The sequence below is a fragment of the Squalius cephalus genome (assembly GCF_949319135.1).
Source record: "Squalius cephalus genome assembly, chromosome: 6".
In the NCBI taxonomy this organism is placed as follows: Eukaryota; Metazoa; Chordata; class Actinopteri; order Cypriniformes; family Leuciscidae; genus Squalius; species Squalius cephalus.
Window position 1 is genome coordinate 41,207,405 of NC_137127.1, and position 12,976 is coordinate 41,220,380.

Here is a 12,976-nt window from a genome sequence, read left to right on the forward strand (position 1 = left end):
GTCACTTTTCAAGAACTAGTAGTTAGGGTTAGGGTTAGGTTAGGGTTAACCCATATTTAGACCATGAGTGACTAGATACTACTTGAGTAATTGTGATGCATTTTATGACCACATTTTTTACCCCTTGTTACCCTACTACTCATTTGTCCTACATTACTTCCTGCATTACCTATTAATGACTGGAGTTGCAAAGTTAATTATAGTTAGTAGAATGTCTAGAGTAGATTTTTGAAATAAGCAACCAAAATGAAAAAATAGTTACTTTCATAGTAAAGTTTATATTTTTTCAGTTGACATCTAGGTGCAATATTATTTATAGTTAACAAAATGTCTAAAGGGCACCAGCCAAATGTCTAACTAAATGCCATTATACACAACAGATGGACAGAATTTACCCCAAAATATGGGTAAATAAAATGTAATTGCAAATTAAAAGCGGATTTGTGTGATTGATATTTTCCTCGAAACACTTTAAACACCGGCATTAGTACTTCTCGGTATAAAAGTCTATCATGTCTAAAAGTTTCTATGACAAAAGAACATGAGATTTGAGCATCTGAGTCATTAAAAATGAAATAATGGGACATTAAAATGTACCATATTAGTGCAAAATGCCTACTGCATTAAAATAAAATACATATCTCTTTATTTCTGGTTCTGTCTAATGATTACAAAAAAAAAAAAAAAAAAAAAAAAAGCTATAGTAGACAATAACCTCCACAATCCACAAACTCTCTATCTCTCTTTTTAACTTTATACTCTCTTTTTCATTGAAATTGAAATGTGCTATGAATATTCTAGTAAACTCTGCCTACTCTGGATGTTTTTGCTGAACAGGCATTTTCTGGGGTTCATGAGAAAATCCTTTGGTTCAAGTGTCTCATAAAGTATTTATTAACACTGAAAAGCTAGCGACAACATGAGAACAACATGCAAAAATAAATAATTCAGGTTACATGACTGTCATGCAAATAGGTCTGTTAATGTACCTCGATGGTGGAATGAACATCAGTTGAGTCCCTCTATACAGCTCATTCATACGGAAGCTTATTTCCGTCACAGCATAAAAAAATAATCGCACAATTCTGAGTTTACATCTCACAATTCTGACTTTTTTTTCTCACCATTGCGAGTTTACATCGCTGTGATATAAAGTTGCAAATGCGAGTTATAACGTCAAAATTACGGGATATAAAGTCGCAAATAAACTCCAATTGTAAGGAAAAGAACTAACTTTTTTCCTTTAGAATTGCATGTTTATTTCTCACAATTTTGACTTTATAGCACGCAATTGGGAGATATAAAGTCAGAATTGCATGATATAAAGTCACAATTGCGTGTTATAAAGTCAGAATTGCAAGTTTATTTCTCGCAATTGTGACATTATAACACGCAATTCTGACTTTATATCTTGCAATTCTGAGAAATAAAGTCAGAACTGCGAGATGTAAACTCGCAATTATGAGATAAAAAGTTGCAATTATCTTTTAAAATGTTTTATGTGGCGGAAACAAGCTTCCATACATTCATGCACTTGACTAACTCTAACCTATTCAAATTTTTTATTTTATCAGCGAAGGTTGTGTGCCATTCAGAATTAAACAGAGTTTATTTTCTGTACAATTCCTTAATTTAAACAGGATCAAGAATTATCATTTGAATTTATTTGAAAATTAGGAAGTAGAATGAAATATGTTTTAATCTCATTTGCATGTTGATTTGGATGAAAGCATCGGCTAATTTAGAGCAAAAAGGAACAATAAATGGACGATTTAATCAGCTAATTTGACATGAATTACTCACTAAACAACCCTAACACCCAGTTACTGTAGCTGCTGTGCCAATTAGCAATTAAACCCATTGTGGGATAATCGAATATAACACCTCTAAAATGCAGGCTAACATGGCACATGTACTGGATCTTCCCACATCAGGTCACAGTGCATTTTTAACAGTGACAGTCTCATGGCAGATTGGTGCTCAGTGATGCTGTGAAGGGAACTAAATGATATTGTCAGCCGGAAGGAAGACTGAAATATGCCTATAATCTGATACTGAGAGGACACAAGATGGTTTGAACTTAATTGTGTCAGCTGGAGCTGGAGATGTGCAGTGATCAGTACGTATTAGGTGTTACATGAATGCATGCGTGAGATGAGGTGACTTCATGACTTTATGTAGTTTATGTTGTTATCAAAGCCAGCCAATCAAATTGCTGAATGTTCTCAAGGAAGGGTTGACTAGCTGTCCAGAATCCTATTAGTGAGTTTGACAACCCAATGAACACCATTAGAAAATATGGAGTTTGCTCCAATGTTGAAAATGTTGCTGCTTAACTTTTTTTTTTGTGGAAACAGTGAAATACTACCATTCAAAAGTCTGGCTCTAAGATATACTCCATAACTTTTTTTTATCTCCATACTTTTATTCAGCGAGGGCACATTAAATTGATCAAAAGTGACAGTTAATCCATTTATAATGTTACAAAAGATTTCTATTACAAACAAATGATGGTATTTTGAACTTTCTATTTATTTAAAGAATCCTGAAAAAAAAAAAAATCTGCTTTGCCATCACAGGAATACATTTTAAAATATATATATAAAAAAAGTTGTTTTAAATTGTAATAAAATTTGAGACTTCTTTCAAAAACATAAAAACATCTTTATTATTCCAAACTTTTGACTAGTAGTGCATTTATATAATTAATATATAAATAAATAAATAAATAAATACTGTATAATTGTGACCCTGGACCACAAAACCAGTCATAAGTCGCAATAGTGGCAATAGCCAACAATACACTGTATGGGACAAAATGATCGATTTTTATTTTATGCCAAAAATCATTAGGATATTAAGTAAAGATCATGTTCCATGAAGATATTTTGTAAATTTTCTACCGTAAATATTATATAATATAATAATATATAATATATATAATAATATTATTATAATTTTGTGAGTGAACGCAGCAAAATCGCGAACATAAATGGACAACTTTACAGGCGATTTTCTCAATGTTTCGCTTTTTTTGCACCCTCAGATTCCAGATTTTCAAATCGTTGTATCTCGGGCAAATATTGTCATATCCTAACAAACCATACATCAATGGAAAGCTTATTTATGCAGTTTTCAGGTGATGTATACATCTCAATTTCATAAAATTGACCCATGTGACTGGGTTTGTGGTCCATGGTCACATTATATAAAACACAACATTTTTGCCTATTCAAAAGTAAAACAAAACAAAACAATTCTTCATCAGTTGCTTCTCTCACAGATGTGGTTAAACAAATAATAGTAATACTAAATTCAAAGCAATCCAAAGCACAACAGACGCCTGTGCATGTGAAATCACTTCATTCGATGATTTTGTGGTGGCAGAAAGCCTGTTGATGCGCTGTAATCAGGGAGTGTTCTCGAGAGTATGTGGAGCTGCTGCTCCTCTGAGACTCTGATAAACATAATGGTGTGATTCACAGCGGGTCTTTCATCATGATGACATACGGTCCTAGCTGACCTTTCACTGGATTGATTCTCACTCCAGTTAAAGCAGGATTTGGTGCAATGTGGCATCTCTAAAATAAGTAACTGAGACTCCATCTGTTCAGGAGCAACAGATTGAAGATAGAGTTATGATACTGTTTTCAAAAACCATGTGAGCGGATACATACTTGAAAATTATTTTTTAACTGTTTATTTTGTGTTTCCTCTTTTTTTGGCATTAATGACATTCAATTAATGACATTCAAAATACGAGCGTAGGGAAGCGGAGAGAGAGTTTGTCACCATGTTGGTGTGTCAACCAGATTGGATTATTTACAATATTATCATATTTGTAGAATTAATAATATGATCACGGTTATCGCCAATACCGGTATACTGCGCCACTCTTGATGCCAATAATTTAAAAATCGTTAATTGCTAGTGATATACCATACATATTGATGATTTATGAAAAAGAGTTCACTGTTTTAATTAAAGTTGATATTTGCAGCCGCAAATATCAACCAAACTAAGTTCAAATCAAAATGCTGATATTGAGAGGTGATAGAAAAAAAGTTTAGTTTCAATTGAAAAAAAGCTGTAATATTTCCTCCTTCCAATATTAGCCAAATTATGTATATGCCAATAATGGACAAAATACTAATACTGACAGCTAATATACAACCAAAATATGCAACATAAGCTAATTAGAAAAATGTGTCTTTACCTACACTTGAACAAAAACATACCTATACAAACAATTTACGGCCATTTCCAGCTAAAATGACCAGTACTGGCAGTAAAACTCCAACAACTTTCATTCATTTTCACACAAATTATGATTACAAGGGCAGATTATCAATAAATAAAGACTTATGTATGCATTTTTCCTTGCACAATACTATGAAATTACCTCAAAACACTTTTACCATAGTACATGATTTGTAAACTTAAACTAAAGCCTGTAGTTTCACTTGCCATCACAGGTTTAAATATTATCTTCTATTAAAGGAACACTCCACCGTTTTTTGAAATGGGGCTTATTCACCGTCTTTCCTACATTTAGATAGGTGGGCAAATGCATTTTTGTCTCAATGCATGCATTGTTTTAGTTTGGCAGCGCCGCCGCTAGATTAGCTTAGCATAATGAATGGAATCCTTTGTTGCCAGCTAGCATGTCGAGAGTAAAAGTGATAAAAAAAAACAAAAAAAAAACGAATTACTTCTTGTGGCCTGCGTATTCACACCGAGTACAAATAGCAATGCAGATTAAGACTAGGCGATTTCCTAGGCAGATATTGACTTGGGACTATACTGAGGTGAAGCACAGGCGAAGCACTGCTACTTGGGCGCAGAGATATCACGCAACACCACAAGAAGTAATTCGTTTCTTTTTTTTGTTTTTTTCTGATCACTTTTACTCATGACCTGCTAGCTGGCAACAAAGGATTCCATTCATTATGCTAAGCTAAGCTATTGGCGGCGCTGCCAAACTAAAACAATGCATGCACTGAGACAAAAATGCGTTTGCCCACCTATCTAAATGTAGGAAAGACGGTGAATAAGCCCTATTTAAAAAAAAAAAAAAAAACGGTGGAGTGTTCCTTTAAAATCAGCCAGATATATTTAAAAACATATATTTGCAAATAAATAAATAAAGCCATTATTGACCAACACGCCACTGAAATATCAGAAGAAAAAAAGGTTTATTATTTGATTTTTACATCTTTTTAATATTAGCTGCTCTGACCAAATCATGTCCATGCCAACAATTTACAAAATATTAATACTGACTGATACCAATAGGCCACACACCAATAATAACTGATATATTGTATAATCTTGCAACAATAACACAGTGTAAGTAATATTACTATCCACAAAACACCAAACAGGTGTTAGTCAGTCACATTCGACGTTACGTCGATACTGACGTAATGGGATCCAAGATTGGCCACCAACACGTCACTATCGACATAACGTCTCAGTTCCCTCCTTCAGGGAACAAGGGTTATATCAGTAACCGAGACGGTCACCTACAGCATCAGCACAAGTACACAGTGACACATCTGTGGTGAATCCACTTACTGTTTGAATGTACTCAAAGTGACTGCCCTCCTGCTGGGTGTTGAGCGGTTGGGTGTTGAGCAGCCAGAGGAATGACACGTCCAGCGAGGGGTCGTGAGTGACTTTACAGCTGAGCACCACACTCTCTCCCACCGTCACCTCCACCCGGATGGGGCTCAACTCCACCCTCATGGGCTCTGAAACATCAACGTCATTCTGTCATCAGAACAAAACAACCATATGACACTGAAGAACATCTGCAGCTATGATAGAAACTCTGAACAGTCACTAACACTAACACTAACACAGATGGATCTCTGCCTGTCATGATAACATAAAACTCTCCTGATATTATAGTAATTGATATTAGAGTAATTGAATTGATAAAATGATATTAGAGCATATTTTGTTACATTTTGGAGCTTGGAAGGGTTCAGTTTGAGCAGATGTTTTATACCATCTTTAATTTTCTCGTCAGAGCTCATTTCCCAGTACATTCAGCATCTGGCTCATATTCACGATCTCAAACATATTCTCAAAACTATCATTTTAAACATCTTCAAAATCAATATTTTGATCTCTGACAGCTTCTTTATCATATCCACCATCAAGTGACAGTGACACTAATATTTGATTGCGTTCAGTACTTGCTCCACAGTAAATCGCTGAGCCATTTCAAGTTTTGCTGATGATACTTCCTATTCTTTTGCTTCTGTCTGCGGTAAATATGAGTGAAACGTCACTTCATCATTGTGTACCGATCATTGCCACCTTGTGGAATAAAAGTAAATTGCACTTATTCAGTCATCAAAGATTCATTATTGTTGTGCAGAAAAAAATTATAATTACACTTAAAAACCTTGGGTCGTTAGCAACTACTATATAGTATATATACTATAACACTAATATAGTTATCATTACAATTATCATTCTTGATGTGAGCAGGCCCTTACACCATTTACCATGGACAATGGAACTCTTTAGTCCGCAGAATTTCGCTAATGTGATCGCACCTTATACCTTTTACATTGTCTGTTATTTCTGAGAGCGATCTACCTCAGGCTCACTGAACAGCCTTATAATAGGTTATGAAATAATGATTCTGACCATAACGTAACATTGTATCTCTAGGGTTTCCTTCAACAAATACTTCCATACGCCAACAGTGATAAAATCAAGACAATCTGTCCCATGCCTCCCAGTTATTATCTGTTTTCTTGGTAAAGAACAACCACCTCAATAATAGCTCCTAGGAGACAGTAGATGCTCTTGTGAGTAGATTCTTGAGCGAGCAAAACAAACATCTTCACGCCTGATAAGCTGAACTATTCTTCCATCCGGCTCAGTCAGACGGTCTGTTTGCTCTTGTGGTTAACCACGGGCTGAGGCTAGGCTGGGGGTTGATGAGGGTCTCTTACCTTTCACCAGAAGCACGGTCGTCAGCTCTGCTGATCCAAACTGGTTTTCCGCACGGCACACGTAGCTTCCCTCATCCGAGCGGCTAGAGTTAATGATGCGGAGGGTGTTGTTCCGAAGCAGCATGATCCTGTTAAAAATGGAGAATTCATTTGCCAGAGGAAATATTTACCCACATCTTTAAGGTGAAATAAACAAATAAGCCTAAAATAAGTGTAATGGTTACAAAAACTAATCAGCATGTAGCTGAAGTGAAAATATAACATTTATTTCAAAATATCTAATGAAATATACCAAAAGTACCACTGTATTACCAAATTTTTAGCACCATGGTATCACAGTACCTCACAGTACCATGTAAATATGGTAACAATTCAGTACCATAGTAGAGAGTGCCCCCAAAAACTATTTTGAACAAAATGTATTGCAAACAAACTGCTTGTAAAAAGTGATCAGTTGACTTAACTTAAAAAAAAAAAAAAAAAAAAAAAAAATTAAATGACCTTCACAGTTCACATAGCTTAATCTTTTCAATTAAGCATTACATTTATTTACTTACTTTACTATAATCTTTAAGACAACGGGTTTACTAAAATTTGTTAAGTGAACTGAACACTTAATAACTAATATATATATATATATATATATATATATATATATATATATAGTTATTAAGTGTTCAGTTCACTTATAGTATATTTATATTTTTTTATATTTGTGCCTTAAGTATCATACTATACTTTTTTGGGCCATTGTATATCAACAAACCAAGGTAGCCTATTACCATAGATTTTAGTATTCTGAAGTTCTGAATGTAATTGTAAATATGTCACGAGAAACACAAACATATAAAGATTATAAACAAATAAAGTCTACAAAATGCTCAAGATTCTGGTTAATTAAAAAAGCAGACTCTTTGGCTGAACTAAAAATTAACTGATAAAAGGTCATCCTACTTACATTTTATGAGCAAGTCTTGTCCTTCATTGTTATTTTAACATCTAGATTTAAAGATGGTGCTGTCAATAGAGTCATTTAAAATGTTAATTGCCTGATATTATCTGAGGATTAGTACGTTGATGGCTATCAAAAGACATTAGCCAATTAACTGTTCAAAGCAATGAAAGGGCCATTAATTATAACAATTAGAAGATGTAAAAGCTGGTGTTGGTAAGGACAGAATGCCCTGATGATTAATATGCTTGACCAAGTATATGGCACGTCAAACGGTCTTAATCGGAATACTGTTAATTTGAGTGGAAGTCAAGATGAGATATACTCCTAATGACATTTCATTCTTTCAGAAACCAAGAGAGAGCAAGAAGGCAAATTCAATTTAACTGAGATAACGAGAGTCTTGCTTTTATCTTATCGCTTGCTCTCATTCACTGTTCTGAGAGAAGTTTCAGAGAGCACCTCTGTGCTGCCCTCATATAATGAATTAACTACAGACAAAGAGAGAAGTCATTTCTTGTCTGGGGTCCAGGGAAACACAATGGAGAGATTTTTTTGTAAAAAAAATGACTAAAAAGTCTCCCTCTACAGAAACTACTTGAAAACTTCAGCACATGAGCAACAGGGTCTCGGCTTTATTATAGCCCTCAGAAAGCCATCACCTGAAGAGTCACAAAGTGAATGATCTAAAAAAAAATCATCTTTTTCCATCATCAAACTTTTACTTCAGGCCTTTTCATAAGAATCAACAACCTTTTTAACTCTTTCCCCGCTATACAGAATTGTCCGTCATTTATGAGACAAAACTTCCCTACCATTTCTGTGTTTTCACTGTTATGCGGTAGGGGGCGCTACTACGCATCTTCTGAAAGAGTACTGAATCTCCTGATCAAAACACAGGCGAAGAAGAAGTAGAAACAAGCAATAACATATGTAAGCAGATGCATATAGTATACACAATAACGCAATCATCAACATTAAACAGCATATACTGTATATCAAAACTGCCAAATGTTACCAAACCCAGGATGAGCAACAGGGCTGTGCAAGCTTTGGGGGTGTTGATGGACTCGATCAGCGTGCCTCCTTCACTTGTTCCGCCATGCTGCTCAAGCATGTTGGGCTTGTTTCCATCAGAGTGTGCATGTCTCTTTTACTCAGCATACAGCGGTGTTGTGCATTTTAACCGACTGATGTGATTCTTGAAATGCATTCTAAAAATCTGAATAATTCATAATAAATAATGGTAACACTTTATTATACAGTATCCTTGTTACATATGTTACATGTACTTACCATAGTAATAACAGTGAATTATGCATAATTAGATGCAACTAACCCTCAACCAAACCCTAATCCTACCTAACTCTATAGTAAGTACATGTAGTTGCTTAATATTACTCAGTACTTAAATATATAATTACACTAATTATTCACTGCATTTTGAAGGGCCCACATTAACAATATTGTGCATGTTTGTTATCGCGATATATTCTATTACGTATATCTGCGCATGTCTAAAATGTAAATGTCGGTGCATTGTAATTACATTAAGAGTACTTGCATTTAATTAACATCTGTAGTTACATTGTTGACTTTACCCCTAAATGTAATTCAAACCTTGACCACAAAACAAACTCTAACCCCTAATCCTAACACTAACCCTACCCTTACTCCTAAACCCAACCATACCTCAAAATCATTAGCAATAAATGTGGGAATTTTCCTGAATAACATGCAGTTACACAGTAAATACAAAGTCTTGTGGGTATTTAATATTACTAAATAGTAGTTATGTAGCAGTCTCATTCAGTTTTAGTTTAGTTTAATTCTGTTACCTGTTCTGCTTTGCCTGAGTGATGTTTGCTAGTTAGTTTCTTTAGTGAATGATTATGTTCACCTGTGTTCCGTTTAGTTACTTTGTTAACTGTATTTATAAAGCCCTTCGTTTCCTCAGTCCTTAATCTGGTCGTTTGCGTTTGCGTGGTAATGTTATATGAGTTTGATTCTTGTGTTCTCTTGTGTGTTTCGAAGTAAAGTCTTTGTTACTGACTTTGTTACTGAACGTGACAAATCAAGGCCACCTTAATTTAAAGTGTGACCACTTCCGATAGCCAAGTGATTCGGAGAACAATAGTTTCCCCATCTATATTCTAGTATATTTTTTCCTCTGCTTTGATTGGCAGATGTGTGACAATGAATACAAAGCAATCATATTATTAAAATTCAATTTCTGCCTTAAACTAATAGTCTAGACAAAAGGGAGTCATTTTTTTTCCCTATTAATTTGTCTCATGATGTTTGGCTTTCATATTTACAGAATTAAGCACTCTGATCCAGCAGACGCTGATGAGAACTGGCAGGCAGAAACTCACAAAGGCGTGACAAAGTGTAACCTGTACATGGAAAATTCATAAGGAGACATTGAGACATTCCTTCAAGTAGGAGAAATCGAGAACACGCGTTCGACAAGGACGCCAGAAAGGACACAGAGTGGAGACCGGTGGGTATAAGCATGTAAATGAGCCTTTGTGACGAAGGTATAAAAATGAAACGTCCCCTCAGAGCCACCTAAAATATATTTTAGGCCACTCAATACAAAGATCTCACTCTCCTCAGGAGAAACATCTTTTAAAAATGCAGCAAGTGAGAAACATCCGTATGCTGTACAGAAACGGCTGGATAAACACGGCGGAAAATATCACGGAACATAATCACAGGCTTGTTTACAATGGACCGATTTTCCATTTCCCTGACTATGGCTTCTTTGCCGATATTAATGAAGGATTGGCCGCGGGGTTTCGAGAGTGGCTGCCCATACTTTCGAACTAATGGGATTAATACTTTTCATTTAGAATACAAAACCCTTGAACATTAGCGGAAATCCATGTTAATTACAAACCTTCATTAACTCCACACAGCTGTCAATGTCAGATAAACGCAGGGCAGCTTCGATCCCACCCCTGCTCCTCTCACGATTGAGCTCCTCTTCATCTAGAGACGTCTTCCTTGGATACAGCTAATGTCAGAAAATCCTTTTGCTAAAGTCACCCGTGTCCAGTCAAATTCATTTCGCTCATTTCAACGACCATCTGACTGAAAATCCATTTTAACTACTGTTATAGTTGAAGTGGGAAAAGAATGTCTTCTTTATCATTCAACAATGCAGTGTGCTGGCAGAGTAATCCAAACAAGTAATACGATTCTCTCTTGAATCTTCTACGGTAAACTGTAGCTCATCCACCATTTCATTACATATCTTTTCATAACCTTGGTAGTGCTGATGTGATTATTTTAAATCTTATTACTTGTGGAGCTTCCCAAGCCAGAATCACTACTGTTTTTCTTTGAGGACTTGAAGAGACTTTACACTTCAGCGCATAACTTATATCGCACACAGTTTGTGCTGTAGTCATGAATGATATCTCAAACCGTGCAGCTTGTTGAGGTATGTTATTACTTTTATAAGCAACCTGACTTATTTCAATCTAGAAGGATGAAAACAAGGGAGAAAATTGGAAGCAACTGAACTGAGCTGGATGATGACAGCACGCTTTTTTTTTTTCCCCAGAGCGGGGATGAACTAAATTAATAACTTTTTTACAACAAAAATGAAACGGCACTGAACTTCCTTAAGATGGACTATTTTCTTCTGGAAACAAACTTTGTTGCATTATTTTCCAGTTATCTCTGTAAAGATACTTAATAAAGAAACAATCTTTATTGTAAAAAAGCGCTATATAAATAAAGGTGACTTGACTTAAAGGTCTGTTCACGCCATCGACAATAAAGTTTCAATAATCAATCGAATTCTATTAGAATAGGGACATTCACACCACAACTATAATGCTAATGACACTTAAGTAAATCGTATGAATCACTGTCAGAAGGCTTTTTCCCAGCTGATGAGCGATCAGAATATATATTAAAAAAGTAACTAATATTAAAAATGTTATTAAGGTTCTATATAACATTCCTGGCTCTGTACAAGCCAAATAACCTTAATCTGGTACTAATTAGAAGTATTTTTTCTTAATGACCCACCCTTCCAACAGTTTTTTTTTTTTTTTTTAAATGAGAAGGCATCACTCAACATTTTCATTCTGTTGTTTTTATTTGATTTTGAAAAATGTTACATTTATATTTAAGTTATAATTTAATGTCATGTATTGTAACCATCAAGTAAAAAGTTGCTTGATGGTTTTTACAGTTTGAATACAAATGATAAATATAATACATACTGTACATATCATTATTATTTAAAAAAAAAAAAAAGTTTAAGATAAAAAACACTTTATAAATGTCATGAATGATTAATTCATAAATATCAGTTTTTTTTGTTTTGTTTTTGTGTGTGGACATTTTACAAGCTTAACTAATAATGTCATGCCACAAATACTGCTTCACTGCTTATGTTTTTCTAAAACATAATTATGCCAAACTGCATAATAAGGTTATCTTTTTATGAGTTTCATCCTCTTGTTTTCCCATCATTTAGTTTCAAGCAGACATTTTTCACTTCATATCAAAATAAATGTTTATCCCACAAGAGGTGTTTTCAACTTCTTGTTTTTTTGAATTGCATTTTAATGTATTTATGCGAGATTAAAACAAAAACATTGGAATAATTACAGTCTTTCTGTAAAAAGGCTTTCATAGAAAACATTGCATTCCCAAAAAAGCAAAAAAGAAAGAACTATATCTGCCCTTGCTATGTCACAAAAAAGAAAATACAATAAATTGCTCGAAAGATATATCAGATCACGCAAGCTCAAAGTCCATTCATCACCTTGTTACGTGAAGAACGGAGCATTCTTGGGCTGTTCACTTCTCCCATCTATCAGTAGTCACTGTGTATAAACAAACATCTATCACACGGCAGACAACATCATTTCAAATGTGATGCGCACCACTTTATGAACGATTCCAAACACACAGCGTCTGACAAACCACACAGCTGACCTGAAGAACACTTTGTTCTGACTCTACATCTTTCACTGCGTCACGCGGCTGCTGAAAGAGCTAACGGCATCTGAATGCTGGTTACACC

At 34.8% G+C, this 12,976-nt stretch overlaps 1 protein-coding gene across 4 annotated transcripts in view; it reads right to left on the reverse strand.

Annotated features, from left to right (window-relative positions):
* cntn5 (contactin 5) overlaps window positions 1–12,976 on the reverse strand; it is a 303,188-nt gene that overhangs the window by 36,453 nt on the left and 253,759 nt on the right. For all 4 annotated transcript variants that reach the window (XM_079874344.1, XM_079874343.1, XM_079874345.1 and 1 more), the window contains 2 exons: window positions 6,975–7,102; window positions 5,578–5,753 (listed from right to left, as the gene is read on the reverse strand). In XM_079874344.1, coding sequence (XP_079730470.1) covers window positions 5,578–5,753; window positions 6,975–7,102 — 304 coding nt within the window. The remainder of the gene's footprint in view (window positions 1–5,577; window positions 5,754–6,974; window positions 7,103–12,976) is intronic.